At 44.7% G+C, this 24,708-nt stretch overlaps 1 protein-coding gene across 5 annotated transcripts in view; it reads left to right on the top strand.

Annotated features, from left to right (window-relative positions):
* Window positions 1-24,708, top strand: part of LOC115854506 (ribosome-recycling factor, mitochondrial) — a 114,278-nt gene that overhangs the window by 29,344 nt on the left and 60,226 nt on the right. For 3 of the 5 annotated variants that reach the window (XR_009564255.2, XM_060300475.2, XM_030858751.3), the window contains exon 6: window positions 16,638-16,797. The exons of the other annotated variants lie outside the window; for them this stretch is intronic. Coding sequence is in view for 2 of the 3 variants with exons in the window: in XM_060300475.2 (XP_060156458.1) it covers window positions 16,638-16,797 (160 nt within the window). In the remaining variant the exon portion in view is untranslated. The remainder of the gene's footprint in view (window positions 1-16,637; window positions 16,798-24,708) is intronic. 5 annotated transcript variants of the gene reach the window in all.

Genomic DNA, 24,708 nt, shown 5'->3' with positions numbered 1-24,708 from the left:
TATTTATTTTTGGCTGTGTTGGGTCTTCGTTGCTGCACGCAAGCTTTCTTCTAGTTACAGTGAACGGGGGTTACTCTTCGTTGTAGTGCATGGGCTTCTCATTGCAGTGGCTTCTCTTGTTGCGGAGCATGGGCTCTAAGGGCCTGGGCTTCAGTAGTTGCGGCACGTGGGCTCAGTAGTTGTGGCTCGCGGGCTCTAGAGCGCAGGCTCAGTAGTTGTGGCGCACGGGCTTAGTTGCTCCACGGCATGTGGGGTCTTCCCGGACCAGGGCTCGAACCCGTGTCCCCTGCATTGGCAGGCAGATTCTTAACCACAGTGCCACCAGGGAAGTCCCTGCAGTTCCTTTTTTTTAACTTAATGTGTCATTGCTCTCTCTGAGGAGAGTTCTTCCTTACTCTTTTTAAGGGATACGTAGTGCTTGCGTGTTACATATAACATTAAATCGTTCTCAATTGTTGAATATCTTGGTCATTTAAAATTTTTTCTCTTTTACTAACAGTGTCATAATGATCTCCTAAGGATCTTCCTGTTCTTCTGCTGGGAGTGGGAAGTGGTAGAGGCGGGACTGTAACTGTGGAAGAAGTGAATGGAATGTGGGGGGCCTTGGTGTAGCTTTTGTTCCTTGATTGTCTCAGTGCTTGTTTGCACCAGTGTGCTGCATATTGCTGAGCTTCTTGGAGACATGGACACTTCAGGGCCAGACAACCATCCGCAACACACCCGAGGGACCCCTCCAGTGGTCCTCAGAGCCAAACTTGACGTCACTCTCTTACGAAACCCCATTGATATTTGAAGGGCCTTCCTGGCTCACTGCATGGCAATAATAATATTAAGCAAAGTGACTACTTACTGAGTGCAAACTATATTCTAGGCCTTATGCTATATTATTTAAGTCATTCTGTTATTCCCTATTTTTTATACATGAGCTAAGTAAGCCTGAGAGAGGTTAAATAACTTGTTCAGGTTCATTAAGCTAATAACGATAGAGTTGTGCAGGATTTAAATATGGGTCTGCTTGACATCAAAGTCTATTCTTAACGTCTATGGACCTCTGAGAGCACTTTTTCTTTTTGTAATAAGGGGCAGTAATTGGTATTTTAAAATTTAATTATATACCAACCCAAAGCATGTGGAGCATAAATGGCCAAAGCTCAAATCAGGATGCATAACCTGAAGTAAGTTTATGGGCCACTTTCTGGTGTGAGAAGCACTCTGGAATATAAAGTATTTTTTTTTAACTTTATTGAGGTGTAACTTACATACAAAAAATGAACCCATTTCAAGTGTACATGATGATGAATTTTGACAAATATAGGTCAAATATATATCTTGACTGTAACCACCATCTCAGTCACGTTATAGACCAGTTCGGTCGTCCTGAAAGTTCCCCATGACCCTTTGCAAGTCCTCTGGCCCCAGGTGACCACCTAACTGCGTTTATGGGAATATAAAGTTTTTATGCTGAAATGTGAAACTTCTAGGGTATTTGTAAATTTATTCAGCAGATATTTATTAGCACCTACTATGTGTCAGGCATAGTTCTAGACATGGAGGACACAGCAGTGAATAAGCTAGACAAAGCCTCTGCCTTTGTGGAACTTCTGCTGGGGAAATGGACAGTAACACACACAGGCAGTGTGTGTGTCAGCTGGCCATATTTTTCTCTATGTGGAGAAAAATAAGGCAGTGAAAAAAAATAAAGGATGTCATAGATGGGGCTAGTGAGTTGGTGTAGTTTTAAGTAGTGTGTTCATGGCAGGCTTCGGGGGAAGGTGATAACTGAGCAGAGAACTGAGGACATGAGAGAGCAGACGAGGCTTGTATTCAGCACTAAGGCAGAGGAAGCAGCAAGTGCAGAAGCCCTGAGGTGAGAGTCCACCTGGGGTGTTCAGGGGATAGTGAGAGCACTCATGTGTCTGTAGCAGAACAAGGGAGGGGAGAGAAATAGGAGATGAGGCCAGAGTGAGATGGAGAGGCCAATACCATGTAAAGTCTTTCTATTAGTCAGTGTTCTCCAGAGAAAAAGAACCAACAGGGTATATATATCTCCACACACCCACACACGTGTATACATACATATATGTAGATAGATGTATGTAGGGGTGTGTGTGTGTGTGTGTGTGTGTAAAGAGACTTATTATAAAGAATTGGCTCATGTGAATATGGAGGCTGACAAGTCCCAAGATCTGCCGTCTTGGGAGACAAACTGGGGACTCAGGAGAGCTGATGGTGTGGGTCTGATCTGAGCCTGAAGTGCCTGAGAACCAGGAGAACCGATGGTGTAGTTCCAGTCCAAAGGCCAGGAGGCTTGAGACCCAGGAAGTGCCGATGTTTCAGTTTGAGTCGAAGGCAGGGAAAAACCATTGTTCCAGCTTGAAGGCAGTCAGGCAGGAGGAATTCCTTCTTATTCATGGGAATTCCCTATAATTTTTGTTTTAATGCAGGCCTTCAACCGATTGAATGAGGCCCACCTATATCAGGGAGGGCAGTCTGCTTTACTCAGTCTATTGATTTAAATGTTCAACTCATCCAAAAACACCCTCATAGAAGCACCCAGAATAATGTTTTATCAAATATCTGGGCACACTTGTGACATATAAAATTAACCATCATAGTCCTAATAGACCCTCATAAGGATTTTGGCTTCTACTTGGAGTGAAATGTGAAGTCACTGGAGGATTTTGAGCTAGGGAGGGATATGATCTGATTTAGGTTTTGAAAGGGTCATTCTGCCTTCTATTTTGAGAATTATACTGTAGGAAGGCGAGGGTGAAAGCAGGGACTGGTTAGGAGCTATTGTAGTAATCTAGGTATGGTGCCTGGACTAGTGTGGTAATGGTGTTGGTTAGAAGTGGTCAAGATTCTGGATACATTTTAAAGGAAAAGCTGCCAGGATTTGCTGACAGATTGGTTGTAAATTTAGGAAGAAGGAACTCAAAGATGACTTCAAGGTTTTTTGGCCTGAGCAACTGGAAGGATGGCGTTGCCATTTACTGAGCTAGGGCAGATGTGGGAGGACAGGCTGGGTGTGAGGGAAGAGCAGGTTTTGTCCATATTTATTCTGAGATTCTACTAGACATCCAAGTGGAGAGGTCAAGTAGGCTGCTAGGTATGTAAGTTTAGAGTTCTGGTGACAGGTGTGGGCTCAAGAGAGAAATCTGGGAAGCATGAACATGTAGAAGAAGCCATGAAATTAGATGAGATTATTTTAGAGAGTAAATACCGATAATGAAGAGAAGGGTTTGGGAACTGAGCCTTGGACAGTCCACATCAAGGTTTATGGGTTAGGGTGATAAGGAGGAACCAGCAAGAGAGACTGAGAATAAGTGGCCAGAGAACTAGGAGAGTGTGGCGTCCTGGAAACAAAGGAATTGTTTTAAAGGGGAAGGACTCATCAGCTACACCAGATATCGCTGATCGGTCAAGGAGGAGAAGGTCTAAGAATTGATCATTGGATTTAGCAACATGATTTATTTATCAATTAATCTCTGGGTATAAAGGAAAGCACAAAGCCTTTGGGGTTAGACAGACCTAGGTTCAAATCCCTGTTCTCTCATTCTCTGGGTATATCAGCTTGGGTCCTCTGAAAACAGATGCCAGGACAGAATTAGATGTGCAAGAGATTTATGGGCAGAAAGGCCTGTGAAAGAGACAGGGTGCAGGTCTGCCACTGGTGAAGAAAGGAAAAGAGGAGGACTGGGTAGAAGACACCTCACATTGCAGTGCATTTCTGAGAAGGTCAGCCGGGCTGATGGTGCATTCCTGAGCGAAGATTGCCTGTCAGAGGAGTCCCTGTGCCACGGGTGGCCATTGGCTGACAGTGGCCTGGGGAATGTGCTCACTGTAGTGACCTTGGGCAAGTCATTAACTTCTGGAAGCTTCAGCCTCCTTATCTGTAAAATGGGCGTTATTTCTATGATTTTTTTGAAGAATAATGGGATATTATATGTGATACTCCTAGTGTGAGGCCTGGTGTGTCATAAACTTTAATTCCTTTTTCTTACAGTATTTGTTATTATCTAATTCTCCTGGTTAAGGAGTTCTTGGAAACATTCTTTTTCTGATTATTTGGGAGTAAAACCAACGATATTTTCTTTCTGTTTGCTGACTGCTCTTTCAGTCCTTAACACTCTCTTTCCCTCTTTTCCTCACTAGCCCCCTCCCCCAGCCCCATGTTCATTTTTTTTTCCTGTCTTTTCCTCCATTTTTAGGGGTGGGAGGACTTGAGTCATTATGTTGTAATTATCTTGGAATTTAAGTTGCTCAGGAACGCTGTAGTTTGTTTGTTAATGAGTACTTGGTTTGTTCTTTGAATATGAATTGTGGTGACCAAGACCTCCTGGAAGGTATATCCCAAAGAAGCAAATCCGATGACTAGTCCTGCCTGTGGTGTGAGATTTGCGTAGTATTTCTGGAAAGGCCAAGGGACCGTGGCTCTTCTCACCCTCAGCCCAGTGTCAGCAGTTCAGCTTGACACTGAACTGCTCCCCAAGGCCTCACAATTGTGGGATAATTGCCATCATTGGCTCCCACTTTTCCTTCAGGCGTTGTTAGTGATCATAGACCTTATGCCTAGGCCAGGCTCCTGCCCTCAGACTTTGTTCCAAGGTGACAGCATGGAGGAGAATTCTCCTTGGGATCGGACCAGGCAGTTTCACCAGATTACAGTTAAAAGCCCTGGGTTGTGGTTCTCCTAGGCTGGATTCTCTTTCACAGGTGTATTTTCATAGCACAGGCTGATGTATGGTCTCTCATGGATGACGACCAGGTTTTTCTAGGGCGAGCAGCTGATACGGCAGGGTGTAGGGTCCCCAGGCTGACTTAAACAGGGAGGGGTAGCTGCTGTGCAGCCAGGGAGAGCTGGAATTGACACCTGGAGGAGCCAGGCTTACAGTCAGAACAACTTGAATAAGAGAACCAGTGAAATGAGTTGTGTGACCTTAGGCTAGTTACTTCAACGCTCTGAGTCTCGGTTTCCTCATCTGTAAAATGCGGTAGTAGCAATATTTGCTTTTCTGAAAAGTTATTGGGAGAAACTCTTGTGGAGGATAAGGGGGAGAGGGAGCGGCAGTAGACAAGGAGAGCCTTTAGACCGTGATGCAGGTCTGATACCAGTGAAGAAAGGAAAGAAATTCACTGAATGAGAAATAGTGTTATTTTTAAAGTCTTCCTTATCAAGTTAACTTGTTGCTGAGTGTTCGCGTGACCTCTTCTGCATGGTGATTGTTAACTGTTATGGGGAAGCAGTCACCGCCATCCCACAGGTGAGAAGATCGAGACATGCTGCCTGCCATCAAGCTTTCCACCTAGGAGACAAGTACTGTTCAATGACGAGAACCAGATGGGCATATGGCATCTTTCAGTAGCTTTATTGAGATATAATTCACCCATTTAAAGTGTATAGTACAAAGGTTTTTAGTATATTCAGAGTTGTGCAACCATCACCACGTTCAGTTTTAGGACATTTTTCATCACCCCACAAAGACATCCTGAACCTACTAGCAGTCACTCCACACTTCACCCCAAATCACCCTCCTAGGGATTGCTCGAGTCAACTACTAGTCTGCTTTCTGCCTCTATAGATTTCCCTATTAACAGTTCACATGAATGGGATCACACAGTATGTGGTCTTTTGTGACTGGCTTTTTTCACTGAGCCTAGTATTTTCAAGGATCATCCATGTTGTAGCATGTGTCAGTGCTTCATTCCTTTTTATTGCCACATAATATTGCATTGTGTGGATATGCCACATTTTCTTTATCCTTTCATAAGCTGATGAATATTTGAGGTGTTTCCACTTTTTGGCTATTACGTATAATGCTGCTGTGAACATGCTTTCGGTTCTCTTGGGTATAGACATACAAGTGGAATTGCTGGGTCATGTGATAAGTCTGACTTTCTGAGGATCTGCCAAACTTTTTCACAGGGACCACACATTTTACATTCCTACCAGTAATATTTAAGGATTCTAATTTCCCCATCTCCTTGCCAGTACTTATTGTTGTTACTGTTATTATTATTACCATGCTAGTGGGTATGAAGTGGTATCTCATTGTAGTTTTGACTTGCATTTCCCTAATGTTAATGATGTTGAGTATCTTTTCATGTGCTTGTTTGCCACTTGTACATCTTTAGAAAAATATCTATTCAAGTCCTTCACGCAGTTTTTAAATTGGGTTGTTTGTACTTTTGTTGTCGAGGTGTAGGAGATCTTTATATGTTCTGGATACTAGACTCTTATCAGATATATGATTTTCATCTCTTTAATTATAAAAATAATACACATTTATTGCAAAAATTCAAATCCTACAGAAAAATAAAAAGTTATTTTATTCTTCCCCAAATATTCTTCCCAGAAGTAACTGTTGGTAAGTTTAATATATATCCTTCCAGATTTGAAAAGATGCATACACACACATACACACACACCACACACACACACACACACACACACACACACACACACACACACACACACACACACACACACCCCTACATATTTAGTTTACATAAACGGGATTAAGTATCTGCAGTGCCACAACTTGCTTTTTTTGCCTTAACAGAACCTTCTGTACATCTTTTCATGGCGATCTCATTGTTTTTATGCCTGCAGAGAAGTACCGTTTTGAGATGGGTATAATACAGATGAGGAAACTGGGGTTCAGAAAGTTAAGTACTTTGTTCAGAGTCACAGATTAGTAAGCAGAGGAGTCATTATTCAAATTGAATCTGTTTCCAAAGCCATGTTCCTGCCACACTATCACACTGCTTTACAGGCTGCTGACCTGGAGCCTCCCTCCTTCTAGCTCGGTGGCCTCTTTGTCTAGCTGCCGTATTGCTTTGTGGATCTCGTACCAGGGATGGTGTGTATAAGGTGCACATTCTAGGAAATATCGATAGTACCCTTTTCTTCCATAAGTCACATACATATAAACCTTTAGTGATGGTGAAAGAAAAAAAAATCAGAGGAGACCGCCTAATGACCTCATTTGGGCTGGGGCAGCCACCAGCTGCATTTGAGCAACTGTAGCTGCTTTTCCAGCCCTTTTCATGCCCGCTGCCTGTTCGCCATCGCTGCTTTCCAGGGCCGTTCATTCATTCATTCTGCTGGAGGACTTCCAGCACGGTACATTGTTTCTCTCGACTTCCAAGCCTGGCAAGCCTCCCTGCAGTTTTAGGATGGCTGCTTTCTCTTCACCCAGCCTGTGGCTTTTTAGGAGAGCTTCCTACTATTCAGGTCCCAAGTGTGTGGAATGGGGGCCCCCTCCCTGCACAGATGTTCTGTTTGAAACACACAAGAAAGTGCAATCAGGAAGCAAGAGTGGAGCGTGGGCTGCGGAGAAAGTTGCCATCAACACCTGTGCAGAAGCTGCGCCCAAAAGGACAGACTCCTCCTCCCCCCACCCCTCTTCTGTTGTCACCCTTTGTGTCCTGCACCTACTTACAGAACCTGGCAGTTGGCCGCTGGAGATCAGCTCACTGTTCTACTGCCCACCTGTAGGGACTCGCTTTCTCCTTTCTCCCCGCTGTGCTTAGACTTGTAGGGGAGCCGGCAGAGTAGCAGTGAACTGTGTGTCTAAGCAGGCCTTAGTGAACGAGCAGTGCTCTCCACGCCACCGCAGCTAGTAAGATTAGCTGCTTAGATTTGTCTAGCACCAGCAGGGAGACCTGGAATTCACGAATCAGGCTGCACTGGGCTCAGATCCCAGGTCTACCAGGAACTTGTGTGGCCTTGGGCAGATTACTTGATCTGTCTGAGCCTCCCTTTCCTAATCTGCAAACACCAGGTAATAAGACCACTAATGTCATAGGAATGATGTGAAGGTTCACTCAGCTAATGCACAAAGTGTGCGTCATCTCAGAGCTTGGCATGTGGGAACAGCTCTGCAAATGTTAGTCATTGTTATTCTGATTGAAGGGGAGCAGATGGCACTGGGGCTAGAGGACTAGGCAGTTATCCGTGGGTCCTTGCTGCGATCATAATGTTTCCTCCTTCTCTCCCTATCTTGCTTTATTTTCTTCATAGCACTTATGTGTCGGTTTATAGACTTACGTGTACTCTTTCTCTCCTTCACTAGAATGTGACTAGGCCAGTTTATTTATCTCTTGTTAAAATAAAATACAGTGTGTGTTTGTGAAACAAAAAAAAAGAATGTGAGTAGGTGGAACGTCGTCAGTTTGGTTCATTGCTGTATCCCTAGACCCTGAGACAGGAGCTAGCGCGTAGTAAGGACAGTAATGCAGTCAGTGTGCCCACTGCCGCTCCAGGTGCTATTTGTATACTAACTGCTATATTCGTAACAATCTTTTGAGGTAGGTATGTCCTTACCCCTATTTACAGATGAAGACGCTGAGTCACAGGGGAGGGGAGTTCTTTGTGCCCAGTGTTACACGGTTAGTAAGGGGAAGGACAGGCGTCTTTCTCAGAGCCTGGGCCTGTAGCCACTCTGCTCTGCTCTCTCTCTCTAGTGGGAGACTTCACTATTATTTTTATTACTGATCTGATTGACAGCTTTTAAAATAGTCAGTACCTACACATGCAGAATTCTTTAACCATCATCTGTCATTCGCTGTTAACACTAACTGTGGAAGAAGAAAGGTAACATTTTTATTACTCCCCCCGCCCCCATTTACAGGTGAGCAAACAATAACAGATAGTGTTTCTTGAGCAGGTCACCATGACCGGCACATTTAGTAACTCTTTTAATCCTTACAACAATCCCATTAACTTAGTGGTATTATACACATTTGACAGATGGGAACACTGAGGCATAGAGGCAAAAGTACTTGCCCAGGGCCATACGTCTAAGCAATGATAGATCTGGGCCTCAAACCCTGGCAGTCTAGCTTCAGAGACTGTTCTCCTAAACACTTCAGTAAACACCCTTCTTTGTGATCTAGGGAGGAAAAGTTAATTGTCCACAGTTACCCAGCCTCTAAGTGGCAGAGCTGGGAGTGGAAGTCAAGTCTACCTTGACCGCCAAACCTGTGCTCTTTGTCCTGTGTATGAGAGCTGAGGTAAGAGTTACCTCCACATATCCCTGGACTTGGGTTTCCAGCCTTCTGTGGTGACAGGGAAGGAGAACGTGAGTGACTTCATCAAGGTCACCCAGCTGGGAATGTGGAGCTGTGACCCCTGACCTCAACCTCGTCTCTCTTTCCATCATGCTGGGCTGTATTTCAGGATGGCATGTCTGGTTTAGCCAGGCCTCATTCACAGGACAGGCCTTTGAAAGCAGGTGCCCACTTGTGTCCCCAGAGAAAACCGAAGGTACTGCTGATGGTACAAGTCCTTCCAAAGTGTGTGTGTGATTTCCTTTGGGCTAGAAGGACATCTCGTGTCTTTATGAGACATGTAAGACAGGCTGGTGAGCTGGGGGGGGGTGGGGTAGGGTGGGGACGGGGGCTGGTGAGGAAAGAGGGGAGGGAGAATTGTGTCCCTAGGAGCATAGGAAGTCTGGCTGGGCTACACAAACAAAAACATTTCCTTCGGGGCCAGCGGCCCCAAGGCATTGGGCAGCGCCCACCAGCAAACAATAAAGCAGGGCATGTGTCTGCTGCTGATTGCAGGCCAATGCGCTGTTGGCGGGGAGTCTCCCAGCAGCCCATTGCGGAGGCGGGCAGCAGGCTTTCTCTTGGTGGAGCTGTCAGAGATGCGCTTCCACAGGCTGTTTGTTCCCTGGAAGTGGGGCACCCTTCTCCCTCAGCCTCCTGCCTCCCGTGGCCCCCATGCCCGCCCTCGCTCTTCCCGTTCTGCCCCTCGCTGCCCACCAGCCACTCAGTAGCCTAAGTTCCTAGTGACTGAATCCGTTTTGACTGCCTTCTCCCCGAACGCTCGCATCCTGTCGTCCCCCAGCCTTGGAGATTCTGTAGTAAGGAAAGTGGCCACCCCGTATTGGGCTGCTGCAGTGCATACACACTGGCCATGTGCCGAGCCCTTGCCACCATCATTTCATTGAATCCTTGCTTCCGCCCTCTTGGTAATATTCTTCTATTTTACACACGAGGAGACTGAGTCAGAAGAAGTTGAACAGCGCACTCACGGGTCTGAAGCTAACAAGTGGCAGAGCAGAGATGCCAGCTTAGGTCTTCCTGGCTCTAACATGTGTCCTTTCTGCCTTTTTAAGTCCCCTTTAAGTGACCAAAGATCCTTTTGAAGTCTGACATATTATATTGGGCAGGCCAAAAACTTCGTTTGGGTTTTTCTGTAAGATGTTAACGAAAACCCAACCAGACTTTTTGGCCAGCCCAGTAACTGGTTTTTACTGCAGTTGCCACGCTGAGCGTAGCTTCCTCTGATGGACACCTGATGAATGGCTTTGCACATGTCCCGTTCTCGTTGAAACCATAGGAAGTATCATTTCAGTTGAGGGGGACTCTCTGCTTTGTGAGTTACCAGAGGGGCATGCCCCTCGGCTTATTGTTCATGGGAACATGCTCAAGGAATTTTTCAGGAAGCCCCCATCCAGGATGTTACTGGAAGACTCGCCTGATGGAGTTTGTACAAACAAAGTGTGACCCTCCCAGCTCAGCCAAAACCCCTGCCTTATGCGGGGAGGCTCTCTGACCCTGGCGGAAAAAGCTACTGTCTTCGTCATCCAGCCGAGAAGCCACTACAGGCTAGGCCCTGAGCTCCCCATCCGTGGGCCTAGAGGCTTCTGGGCAGACTTTCGCCATATCCTTAGATCTGGTTTGTACATTGGTTTCTGCACAAAATACAAGTCTGATCACGTTTCCTCTGCCTCACTCAGACGTCTGTGATATTCCATGTTGTTCTTAGAAACAATCTGCTAAGTCTTTTTCTCTCCTTCTTTTCTTTTTATTGTGGTGAGATATACATTAAAAATCTACCATTTCAGTTATTTTTGTTTTTGTTTTTGTTTTCAGTACGCGGGCCTCTCACTGTTGTGGCCTCTCCCGTTGCGGAGCACAGGCTCCGGACGCGCAGGCTCAGTGGCCGTGGCTCTCGGGCCCAGCCGCTCCACGGCATGTGGGATCTTCCCGGACCAGGGCACGAACCCGTGTCCCCTGCATCGGCAGGTGGACTCTCAACCACTGCGCCACCAGGGAATAACTGCGCCCTCAGTTATTTTTAAATGTACGCTTCAGTGGTATTAAGTACATTCACATTGTTGTGCAGCCAATCTCCAGAACTCTTTTCGTCTTGCAAAACAGTAACTCTGTAGCCATTAAACAACAACTTCCCATTCCCCGATCCCCCAGGTCCGGGATAATCGCTATTTTACTTTCTGTCTCCATGAATTTGACTATACCAGGTACGTCATATAAGCAGAATCCTATAATATTTGTCCTTTTGATTCTAGCTTATTTCACTTAGCATAATCTTTTCAAGGTCTATCCGTGATGTAGCGTGTACCAGAACTTCCTGCCTTTTTAGGCGGAATCGTAGTCCGCTGTGTGTACCTACCCCATTTATGTGTCCATTCATCCATCAGTGGATCTGCTAAGCCTGAATACGGCACTGAAGGGCCTGCGTACTAGTCTCGCCCTTGCCAGCCCTGCTGGCCTCCTCACTGGGCACAGTCTTTCTCAGCTTTCTGTGCTGCAGCCACACTGCCTTTCTTCAGTTCCCCCAGAACTTTACCTGGAAAAAGGCCTTTGTTTTACACGGGCCATTCCTTCTAGTGGGAATGATCTTCCCTAGCTTCTCCACTCCTCTTCATCTTAACCTGAATATCCCTTAACTTAAATATATTCACACCTTCTTCTGGAGTCCCACAGGAGAGCTTGCTCAGCCTCCTTTCCCCTGCTTATTTTCATAGAGCTCAACATGTCTTTATTATGCTTCTTACCACTGTAACTTATTGATTAATTGTGCATGTGTTTTATGACTGCCTTCCATGCCAGACTGTAAACTCACTCTGACATAGTGGCTGGAATGCAATAGGTGCCCAGTAAATAGCTGCTGAAGGAAACTACAAACTAAGCGAATGAATGAATACCAGAAAGAGAAAAATTCATGGCTATATGCTGGGAACATTTGGATTTTTAAATGTGCACAAGATGTTAAATTACTAGTCAGATCTCAAAAAGTCATCTTGCTGGAGCACAGATTGTTTGCCCTGTCATCTCTCTGTTGATAAAAACTTCCATGAATAAACTGTTCATTATTTCAAGATGCCTCATAGTTGCCAAAACATAAACAACAATAGCAGCAAAGGCAGCTTACGTTTTCTGATTGTTTCTATCAGGCTTTGTACTGTGTACTTTCCATATATCATCTCACCTAATCCTCACAAGGTCTCTGAAAGGTGGATGCTGGGGGTTTTGTTTGTTTATTTTCAGTTTCTATTTCCAGATGAAAGGACCAAGGTGCAGAGAGTTTAAATTGCTTGCTTAAGGTCACTGAGCCAGTAAGTGGCAGGTGCAGAAGTGGAGGGGCATCAGGGTAGGATGGAGTACCATCCCCTCCCCTAGTGCCCTTCCCCTCATTAACGGAAAGAGCTTTTTATCCATTTTATAAATGGGGCCTCTGCCTTGCTTTTCTTTGAAGCCAGGGTTTTGTGGCTAAAGAAGAATTTGAAAACTCCAGGTCCACAGAACAAATTTGACCCTGATGCACCTCTTTCAGGCTCATGCCTTCCTGCCGTTACATCTCCCACTGTGCTTCTGCCTGGAGTGCCCTTTCCTTTCTTCTGCAGCTGATGAGTTACTGTGCGTCTCTGGGGCATTTGCCAAACCTTGAGACAGAATGAGCTGTACTCTCTGCATGCTCCTCCTGCAGAAGGCCTGTCCATCCGTCCTAGCAGCAGTCGTGCTCTTCCAAAGTAGAGGTTGACAAGTTTGTCTACCCTGCTGGACTGAGCCTCTGGAGAAGTTGGACCAGGCCCGCCTCGTCTCTGGTGCTCCTCAGCCCAGAACCCCGGGGCCTCAGCCAGTGCTTGATGAGTGAATGCATGCCAAGTGCAGAGCCGGTGCTCAGAACCAACCGGCTGAGACCAGAGCCTGGAATACAGCTAGCCTGTACTCACAGAACCCTGTGAATGCGAGATGGAGGCGATCAGATGTATTAATCACTGGTTTGGAAAGGAATTAAAATATTTCCATAATATAGTATGTTTCTTTTCTAAAACAGATGTGCCTTCGTTGTTTCATGAGGAAGTAATTAAGTGTGTTTGATTAAAACATTCATAAACACGATCAGATTTATTCAAGGCTACTATATGCTGCTATCTTTATTGTTGGTACTTTATATAATGTTGTGTGTGCATCTCCCAATCACCCTGTAAGGTGTTTCTATTATCTTCATTTTAGAGATGAAGAAACTGGGGCTGAGAGAGATTAATTAGCTTGCCCAAGGATAGTCAGCTTCTGAGTGATAGATACAGGAATAAAATGTCTGTCTTGACTTCAGAACCAGTGCCTTTCCATCATCCTGACTGCTTCTGATCTTGTAATTTGGATACGTTCAGCTCAACACCCGGAACCACCATGCAGAGACGCCTCTCTTCTTCTCAGCCCTTCCTGTGCCTGGTGTCCCCTCCCCCTCCTCCCCCACCCCGCCCCCGCCCCCCGCCACTGCACTCCCCTCTCCATTTCCTTAGAATATTACCTCTGTATTTGCATGCTGAAACTGAAATATTTTTGTCAGTGTCAATAACTGAATACTATTATATATGGAAACTGGTGTTAATAGTGTAGTAAGGTCACATTTACATTAATAGATATAAAAAATACACTTTATTAAGGCCAAATTACATATATTATGAATTTGTTTTCTTTATATAGCCATTTATTCTTAAGGGTTTTTTGAGTCCCAGTTTATGTATTTTTAAATGTGTGATTTTTTTTTCCTCCATGTTAAATATAACAATGTAGTGAAAAAGAAGTTGGTTAGATAATTTTTTTATTTTATTAAAGATTGTCTAAAAAGCAGGCTACCTATTTCAAGTTACATATGAAATATAAGATTGAAATACTTCTCTGTAGAGAAGTTAAAAGGTTTCTTACAGACTTAGGTGCATTTATTTTCTGCCCCTCCTAGTATTTCAGCAGGATTAAGTTTTTTGAATCAGTGGATCAAGTTTTAATTTTCCTGTTCCTTCCTTATACTGACATATGCTTTGGCAGAACAAAAAAGAGACCTAAACATGTCAGCATGATTTTTGTTCAATGAATTAAAAACCATAAAAGTAACAAGATCTGATCCAAATCCCTAAACTCCTGACATGGTGGTTTTGTCCTTTTCAGTCCCAAGATTCATATTACTGACTTTGAAAAAAGCTTTATGCCTGGAAGCAGAAGTTACGGCAGCAGCACATAATTTATTTGAAATAGATTGCAAGGGGTAGGCAGCATGGAGTAGTGGGAAGAATACAGGCTACAAAATTCTGGATTTGAATCCCAGTTCTGTCACTCAAGCCCATCTGTGTACCTCAATTTCCTCATTGGAAAATGGGGGTTTTAGAATCTAGTTTGATAAGTTGTGAGGTTCAGCGAGGTAAAGTACTCATCTGGCATTGAGGGGCTCCGTAATGGTAGTCATCAGGATTATTTTTATTTTGAGAATGTTTTTAAGAATTTGAGAATTCTGAGAATTCAAATAGCTGGATCCAGAAGGGTTTATTTATCACATAGTCGTCCACTTTGTCCTCAGAGCTTATTCTTTCCCAAAATTCTTTAATTTTTTTTCTCATCCTATCAGGAAAAAAATACCAGGTAAATGCCACTAAATCTTTAACACCTGTTTGCCACTGTTTCGCACGGAACATATACCCAGAACTTGGGATTATCCTTACTAAACCGAAACCACGTAGATTTGAGGATCAAGAACCACATGCCAGTGATCTGCAATTCAGGACCCAGGAGGCAGAGGAATTTTTTCATACTAAGAGCATTGGCTTTTGAGACAGGCCAGCCTAGGTTTGACTTTGTGTAAGATAACCAAACTTCTTTGGACCTTATTTTCTTCATCCATGAAATGGAGTTCATGATCTTACAGGACCCTCTGTGATACAGCTCTCCAGCCTCTTTTCTTGTTACTCCCTTCTCTGTTATCTGTGCTCCAGTCAGTTCCTCACATGAACATGATCTCGTTGTAACTTAAAGCCTTTGTACGATGCTCTTTCTTCCTCCTGGAGATCCCTACCTGTATTGGCATCTTTGCCCTCATTCTTTAGATCCTTGTGGTGTATTAGTCAGGATAGGATGGGCAGTGCTCTAGTAATAAGCAACCCCCAAATCTCCATGGCTAAAACAACAGAAATTTATTTCTTGCTCATGATGCATGGGGCACTGTTCATCATAGTCTCTCTGGGGCCTAAGCTGATGGAAGCTCCCTCCCAACTTGCACTGCGGCCAACAGAAACAAATGTGGTGCAGTGCACGCTGGCTTATAAACCTTCTGCCCTGAGGCGACACCCATTCTGCTCACATCTCACTGGCCAGAGCAAGTTGCACAGCCACACCGAACTTCAGAGGGGATGGGGAAGTGTATTCCCACTGGAAGGAATAAAAACCAGAATATTAGTGAACAAACCTAATGACTACCATGCTTAGATATTATTTCCTCAGGAAAGTCTTCCCTCCCCAAACTGACCCCTCCCCAAACTCAGACACGCTCTATTGTAAAGGTCTGTTTACTTAGCTCTCTCCCTAGCTAAGCTCCCTCAGAACAGGACAGAGGTCTGTCACCTTCATCGTAGCACACTCTGTGCAACCAGAACTCTGACAGGTAGTAGGCACTCAGTGCGTACACGACCAAGAAATGAAGGCAGGACGAACATGCTAGACTACTTTGCTGGCTTGTTGTGATGATTAAATGTGAAATAGGAATAATAACTGCTTCATACAGTTGTTGTAAGGGTCAACTTACAAAAACTTATAAAGTGCCTGTCGCAGGTGTTTATAATAGCCCTTCAGTGTGCTCATTGTTATTATGATGAGGATATTAACAGTAAAAATAACTGACATTAAGCATTTTTAATGTGCCAGACACTCTCATGGGTACTTTAAGGAAGTTAACTGGTGCAGTGGTTCTCACATGTTGTGTCTGGGTCAGTGTTGAGGTGATTCACAGGTAATTTGCTATAATAATAGTTAAGATTCTGAAGGTTGCTGCTTATTTGTTTTGGGTGATTTAGAGGTATAGAGATGGTGCCATTTCTGTAGCATCATCATGCATTAGCACTGCTTTCTTTAGCTGGAGACAAAGGGGTGGAATTATAGCTAATAGTTGCTTCCTTTTATTGAGCACTTAAAATGTGCCAAGGTCAGCGCTAAACAATATACACGCATCATCGCATAATCAAGCTTCACACCACCCATTTAAGTCAGGTACTGACTATCCCCATTGTACAGATGGGAACTCTGAGGAGGGGAAGTCAGCTATGCATCTGGTAAGGGGCATGGCCAAGATTTGACTTCAGGCCTGCCTAGACTCCCTGGCTCATGCTTTTAAGCAACACTCTTCTTACTGGCTGTTCTCAGCTATCTCACCAGGAACTCTCCTTGACCTTGAGCATCCCCATGGGCGTGTGTCAGGAACGTGAAAGACCCTCCACCGGCAGAGAGTAAAGTTACAAACTGCTGAGCTAGTGGGCAAAATGATGTTGAATTCTTGGCTGGCTGTTAACGCGTGGGATGATTTTGTTGAATGTTCTTTCGTCTTTTATCAGAGTAACCAGGGAGCACAGGGAAATGCTGGTGAAACTGGCTAAACAGAACACCAACAAGGCCAAAGACTCTTTACGGAAGGTTCGTACCAACGCAATGAATAAGCTGAAGAAATCGAAGGATAAGGCCTCGGAGGACACCATTAGGCTCATAGAGAAACAGGTACTGTTGCCAACAGATGTAGTGCTTATGTGTCTGACCCAGAAGATCGCGTGTTCATGCCTGAAGTGAGGAGAATGAAAATGGAATACTCCTAGTTCTTTCACTGATGTGATCGGTATTGGCTGAGTCTCTGTTCTGGACCTGGCCCTTCACTGGACCCTGGGAATAAGGAGGAGGAGAGGTAGCTGCTGACCTTCCACTGTGTTCCAGGCTCTAAGCTGAATGCTTTACAGCACTTCATTTATCCTCATCACTACAAAGCTGTGAGGTGGGTGGTGAGGAAACTGAGGTCCACAGAAGGTAGATAACTTGCCCAAGGTCACACTGCTGGTAACTGGCAGCAGTGGGATCCAAAGCCAGCAGACTGATCTCAGAGGCTCTACTCTGATGGTCTCCTGTCTATGCTTGGCTGTCTGGGTGTGGAGAACTGGGGACTTGGCACTGTTCTTAGTGTGCTGAGCAGTGGCACTTCAACAGGTCTTAAAGGAGCTACTGGAGTGAAATAGTGAGAGGCGAGGGGGAAATGTCGAACAGCATGTGTAAAGGTATGGTGTTGGAAAAGAACACCATTCAGTTAGATAACCGAGGCTTGGACCCGGGATGACACTGGGAATGGACAGAGAAGACACAGTGGCCAATTCATAGCAGGTCTTGTATACCAGAGTGAGGAGTCTGAACTTTAACACGTCCAGAGGTTCGCACATTGGCTCTGCATCTTTATCAGTCATCCGTGGCCACAAGAATGCCATGTAGCAAAGTACCTCAAAACTCAGTGACTTATATATCAAGCATTATTTCTTATTCTTGTTTCCGTGGGTCAGCTGGGATGTAGCTGTTCTAGGCTGGGCTCAGTGTACTTGCCTTCAGATCTTGGATGGGGCTCAAGTCTGCTGTACACCTCTCCAATCTTCTGGAGTCAACAAGCTTCCCAGGGCATCTTTTCATGGCAACGGCAGATGCCAAGAGCCCAGCTCCTCAAGTACATTTTAAGCACCTGCTCTTGTCACAACCCACAGGCCAAGCAGATCTTACGGGCCAAGCCCAGCACCACTGGGGCAGGGAAGTATATATGTTCATGGAGGTCTGGGGGAAGGAATGAATACTTGTTGAACAATAATCTAATCTAATCTATCATCACAGCATTCCAGTCACTTGAGGAGCTAATAAAAATATGTATATCCTCCCCTCCCCTCCCCCTCCACTCCCAGAGACTGAGTCAGTGAGTCTGGGGTGGGGCCTAGGGGTATGCATTTTAAAATGCTCCCCAGGTAATTCTGAAACAGGAGCTCCCTTGAACGATTATTTTTTCAGACAGTGGGGCCTCACACTTGTGTTCAAAAGATGACTGCGGTGGCTGGGTGGAAAACGGATGGTAAAGGGCAAGAACGGAGGCCCGGAGGCTGTTGCAGAAATCCAACCAGGAAATGATGGTGGCCTGAACTTGAGTGGTACCAGTGGAATTAAGATGGGAAGATGAATTTACCAGTCTTGAGGAGATAGAATTTTTAATGTTTAGCATAATATAAAGGGCTTTCCCAAAGCCTCCTCGTCCACAATAAAAGCATTATCTTAGGAAGATTGAACAGGAGTGTGGGCAGGATGGGGAGTAAAAAGGGAAGATGCGGGAGGCTAGGAGAGCCGTTAGGGGCTCATCAGGAGAAGGCCGTAAACTGGCTAACTAGTCCCTTCTCATAGACTCGCACTTAGAATGCCAGTCGTCGACCAGGCCCAGCAGTCACCCGGGGAGAATTTTAGATGGATGCCCGGCCCACTCCTGCATTTTCTGATTCAGTAGTTCTGCCTAGGAATGTGCCTTTTTAAAGAACTCCCAGGTATGCGAAAGCAGACAGGAAAGGTAGCGACCTGGAAGCATTGCAGCATACCCCTGTAACGGCACCAGTGTTAGAAAGAGGTGGTTCCGCACTTGACGTCTTACAACCTTGGAGAAGTTACTTGACTCCTTGGAGTCTGTTTCCTCTGTACAAAGGGATTCGTAATTCCTCCCTTGAAGGGTTGCCCTGGGGTGCTAGAAGCACCATTAGAGTAGGTGACACCAGCCCCTCAGAGCACCCTTCCTGACCTCTTTGTTCCCTCCTCTTTGCCTGCATTAGCTCACAGAGGTTCAGAGACTAGCCCGGCCTTTTCTGAGCACGGCCCAGGCCTTGGAAGAGTCTAGCTGGGGCAGCTCCTTGTCTATCTCCCAGGGGATTCCGTCGCTGCAGTTGACACTTGGCCTTTGTGTTGCTTCCTAGTGGTGAGCCTGTGGACCTCTGGGGCCTGTCAGGCACTCCTCACTCAGCAAGTCTGGGCATCTGCCTCAGGGACCAGAGCCCACGCTCCTTGAAAAAAGAAAGAATGATCAGATATCCAGCAACCTCCTTTTTCTTTTTTTTGTAATCTGTCTTCTTGTACTTTTAAAAAAATTATCGAGGTAACGTTGATTTATAATACTATATGTTTCATGTATACAACATTATATTTCGACTTCTGTACACACTACAGTGTGGTCACCACCAAAAGTTTAGTTTCCACCCATCACCATACAGTTGACCCCCTTTACCCATTTTGTCCTCCTCCCACCCCGCTTCCCTCTGGTTACTACTAAATCCATTCTCTTTATCTGTGTGCTTGTTGTTGTTTTGTTTGATTTGTTCACTGATTTTGTTTTTTGGGTTTTTAGTTTTATTATTTTTTTACACCAGCACTCTTTTTTTTTCTCTTTAAATTTATTTATTTTTATTTTTGGCTGCGTTGGGTCTTCGCTGCTGCGCGCGGGCTTTTCTTTACCTGCGGCGATTAGGGGCTCCTGTTCATTGCGGTGTGCAGGCCTCTCATTGGGTGGCCTCTCCAGTTGTGGAGAACGGGCTCTAGGCACGCGGGCTTCAGTAGTTGTGGCTTGTGGGTCCCAGAGTGCAGGCGCAGTAGTTGTGGCGCACGGGCTCAGTTGTTCTGCGGCCTGTGGGATCCTCCCGGACCAGGGCTCAAACCCGTGTCCCCTGCATTGGCAGGCGGATTTCTAACCACTGCGCCACTAGGGAAGCCCCTATACCAGCACTCTTGATAAAACCTACTTGACAAAGATCTCGCTCAAAGCCTTCACTCATTAGCACCTGCCTTTTCACCTTCCTCTTCAGATTAGATTTTTTATTCCGTGCTTATTACTGTTGATTATTATTATTTTCCAAAATGAAAACAACTTTATTAGTTTTTTTCTTATACTAAACTAATAGATGTTTAGTGTATATTAAAAAATTAAGGGCTTCCCTGGGGGCGCAGTGGTTGAGAGTCCGCCTGTCGATGCAGGGGACGCGGGTTCGTGCCCTGGTCCGGGAAGATCCCACATGCCGCGGAGCAGCTAGGCCCGTGAGCCATGGCCACTGGGCCTGCGCGTCCGGAGCCTGTTCTCCGCAATGGGAGAGGCCACAAAAAAAAAAAAAATTAAGAAGAAAGTAATTGGAATCTCATCACCCAGAGATTACCCTTGTTAACATTTTCTTGCAGGCCTTCAAGTTATCTCTGTAAACACATATGTAATATTACAAGAAAAAGGATCATACTATATATATTACATGATATATCCAGTGCAATAATCTTTATTATTTAAGATATTATCACTTAACTATTAGTTCTTACCATTGTTCTTAATAACTTTATTTACTGTCATATGGTTAAAAGTTTGCACGAGAAAATACTCAGTTGGGACTTCCTGGGGGTCCGTGGTTAGGACTCGACACTTTCACTTATAGGTTCCGGGTTTGATCCCTGGTCGAGGAACTAAGATCCTGCAAGCCATGTAGTGTGGCCAAGAAAGGAAGGGAAGAGGGAGGGAGGGAGGGAGGGAGGGAGGGAGGAAGGAAGGAAGGGAGGGAGGAAGGAAGGAAGGAGGGAGGGAGGGAGGGAGGGAGGGAGGGAGGAAATACTATTTCTGTTTTGTGCCTAACCTTTATGGATTTTTTTTCTCCACATATCTGAGTAAAGCCACTGTAATGATGGTCATTCTTATTCTTTCATTCAGATAAGTGTTTTCTTCATCCCACACTGAAGGGATATGTGAAACAATGTTAACATTTTTGGTAATGCCTTCAAATGGGGATCATTTTGTTTAACTTCTTACAGAAAAGCTTGAGTAAAGTAAATATTAATTGTCTTTTTGCACACTTCATTTTGTTCTTTTTCCCCAACAGAAGGCACCGATCTGGAGTTTGGGGTGTGATTTTTTTTGTTTTTATTTTTTATTTATTTTTTTAAATAAGCAAGGCAGGGGCTGATTGTTGCTGATTGTTGCTTTATCAAAAAGTTTTTTAAAATGTATTTGTTTACTTTGTTTCTGAGCCGTGTAGGCTCATTGTAGAAAATGTAGAGAATTCAGAAGACCGTTCTTAAAAATGGAGAAAAATTCACCCCATAGTCCCACATTTGGGGATGTTTCTCCTTCCCCCTTCCCCTTTTTTAACTACATAGTTTTTAACGTGATTGAAAACTTATAGTTTGCGTACAGTTTTGTATCCAGCTTTTTGTTTTCTGTTGAGCATTGACTATTAGCAATAGAAGTCTTTGTAAACAGCCTCATTCTGATGGTTGCAAAATAGTCCCTCTTGTGGTTATACCATAATTCACTTTCATAAGCCCTCCTGTTGAACATTTAGTTTGTCTAAACATTTTTTGTTATAAATAAGGTTGCAGTGAATATTTTTATAGATAAATCTTTGCTGAAATGACTTCCCTAGGGTAGAGTCTCGTGTGTGGAATTATGGCATAAAGGGGATGCGTATTTTTAAGGTTCTTGATGCGTGCTGTCTAAATCACTTGCAGGGTGTTTAGAATACGTATATTTTAAAATTTTTTTGCCTTTCTAATCCCTAACATTTGAACCTAGAATTTTTAATGTGAACTTAAAATGTTGCTCATCTTAGAAGTATTGTTTTTACTTCCACACTCCGCAGAAAATATTTATTCTTTCTATAAATCCATAAACCTTTCTAGAGGATAATGTAGTGTATACCAAAACCCATACAATTTCTGATTCATTGACTTAGGGATGTATTTAAAATAAGTTATCAAGGGCTTCCCTGGTGGCGCAGTGGTTGAGAGTCTGCCTGCCGATGCAGGGGACACGGGTTCGTGCCCCAGTCTGGGAAGATCCCACATGCTGCGGAGCGGCTGGGCCCGTGAGCCATGGCTGCTGAGCCTGCGCGTCCGGAGCCTGTGCTCCGCAACGGGAGAGGCCACAACAGTGAGAAGCCCGCGTGCCGCAAAAAAATAAAAAATAAAATAAAATAAGTTATCAAGAATCTTATCTACAGCAGTGTCCATTGATGTATTATGTATAATAGAAAACTGGAAACTGTCTAAATTTCTGATAGTAGGAAAATAGCTTGTTTTACATCCATTCACTGGAATCTCTCTATATAGACAGTTATACTTTACAGATGCAGTAAATGCTTTGGGAATGTATTTTGTTTAAGGTAGGTTACACTATCATCCATTTTTATAATGAAAAAGTATCATGTATGTGAAAAAGTTGGCAGCTTATTTACTTTAAAATGTTAATGGTGGTCATTTGGATTATGAACAATTATAATTTTATTCTTTGTGAAATTTTCTTTTTTTTTTAATTTCCAAAATTCTTTTGAGTCAGATTTTTTAAAACTGTATTATAAAAGTGTTTCATCTTTGGTATATAAGAATAAAAGGATTCAGTTGTAGGTCCTATTCCTGCAGTCACGTCTGATCCCCACCTCTCCTCTACAACCTTCCCAACCCCCAGCCCAGGCCAGCTCTGCTGAAGAAGGACCAGGGTCTTCCCACTTGGGACTCTGACATCTGTCAGCCTGCTGTTTCACCTTCACTTTAGTTTGCTATAAATGGGTCTGCTGAACATTAAAGCACTTGGCAGAAACCACCAGTAAATCTGGCCAAGATCCTTTCACTGCCGCTTTTTTCTGAGAAACAGAGCCGCTCTGAAGTGAAGCTGGGTGCTAGTGGGGCTGAAGGGCTCCTAGCAGACTATGCCGGCAGGCAGGCAGGAAGGCTGGACTGAGTGAGGCAGTGGGTGGGAGCAGCACCCACCGGCACTGTGGGCGTTCTGAGCTTTGCTACCCAGGCCTGCCCCAGGGGTGTACTGTGTGCTCTCACCCGTCTCCCTTTTCTGTCTCTGCCTTTCATTTTCCTGAACATATAAGGAGCCAACGTGATGATGATGATGATCATGACCATGACAGTGACGATGATGTTGATGATGACGTTATCATCTTTATGAGGCAGCATGTTGTAATGGAAAGGGCTCTTGCTCTGAAGTCAGACTAGGCTAGATTCGAATTCTAGCTCTTTCACTTCTCAGCTGTTAAGGTCAGCAAACGGCTTCACCTTTCTGGGCCCGTTTCCTCATCTGTAAAGTGGGAGAAGTAATGCCTATCTCACAGGATTGGTAAGAGGACCAAATGACGCAACACACTTTAAAGTAGCCAGTATGGTTGCCGGTCTTCAGTAATTGCCCGCTTTGCCATCCTACTCCTCTCTCTCTCAACCTTATGGCTTTGAATATGGGAACGGGATTAACTGCTTTAATGAGTCTAGCACAGCCGCCCTTGAATGAGGAAGGACTAGGCCAGGTTCTGTGGGCTCCCCAAAGGGAGTAGCAGCATTAAACTGGCAATCAGGGGTAGGTGAGTTCTTGGCTCAGTCACACCACTGACTTTTTATGTGATCTTGGGCAGGTTAGTTAACATCTTATGCCTTCGTCTACTCCTCTGCAAAATGGGGATAATACCTGCCCCACCTGCCTTATAGTATAGGTATGTAACATTGTTGGATTTGAATGAAGTAACAGAGGACAAAACATTTCTGCATAGTGTGAACTACTGTGCAACTGTCAGGTGAAATCATTAATATTCACAGTATATTAAAGGGAGATAATAATAGTATTTCATACATTTTGAGGATTATGTGAAAAAGTTTTTAGCCCAGTGTTGGGCTCCTAGTAAATAGATGCTGTTGTTGGTATCCTTGTTGTTGTTAATCATCGTTATTTTAAGATGGAAAAGATGAACTTGCAGGTGGACTGTCCCAAGGGCACTTTGTGCCTATAATATGGCAGAGAGTTAGTAAATATTTTCATCAATTGATTAATTTGAAAAGAAGTCAGAAAGTGATAGTAAAAATCAGAGTAACACAAGCAACATTTGCATAGCAAATAACCAGTTTAAACGTACTTGTATATTCATGATTTTATTTAACCCTCACAGTTACTTTCTGAGGAAGGGAGTAGCATCCCCATTTGAGAGATGAGGAAACTGAGACTCAAAGTGGGAACTTGCACATTGTCACCCCACTGAGAATTTAACCCATGACGCATGTTATCAGATTGTTCCTGTAGGTACTCTTCCTCCCCCCAGTCCCAGTCTCTGGCCCCAAACACCATTTTTCCAGAGGAGGCTTGCAGCCCTCGTTCCTGGCCATCCCAGGCTGCCACCCTGCAGGTGCTGAAGTGCTGCTGGGCACCACGCCACACCCCATGCAAGGCGGCTGCTCAGGGTGGGGGCACAAGAAGCCTCCCAAGGGTTTGTGTCGGCTGAGTGAGGAGGCCCAAGCGGCTGTTTCAAGCTGATCCTGTTCCGGAGTGCCCAACAGCCCCAGTGGAAAGCCTTGTTCTCCCCACTCCAAAATGTGCAGCTGCTGCTATGGCAAGAACCTGGCTGTCTCCCTGCCTGGAACCAATTGCTCCAAATCCTTTCCAGTGCATTTATTTCCCAGTTCCTGGCCAGGGCCTGTGGTCTGCAAATAAAGATGTCACACAGCCGCTGTGCGGCTGAGCACACAGATCCTGGGCACCACGCAGCCCCCTTCAAAGCTTCCTGCCTGAGGCTTCCTGCCTGAGGTCCCTTTAGACATGAGAGGGAGGCTGCAACACTC

This window comes from Globicephala melas, chromosome 6 (assembly GCF_963455315.2).
Source record: "Globicephala melas chromosome 6, mGloMel1.2, whole genome shotgun sequence".
Classification (NCBI taxonomy): Eukaryota; Metazoa; Chordata; class Mammalia; order Artiodactyla; family Delphinidae; genus Globicephala; species Globicephala melas.
This window is presented reverse-complemented; position numbering and strand designations above follow the sequence as displayed.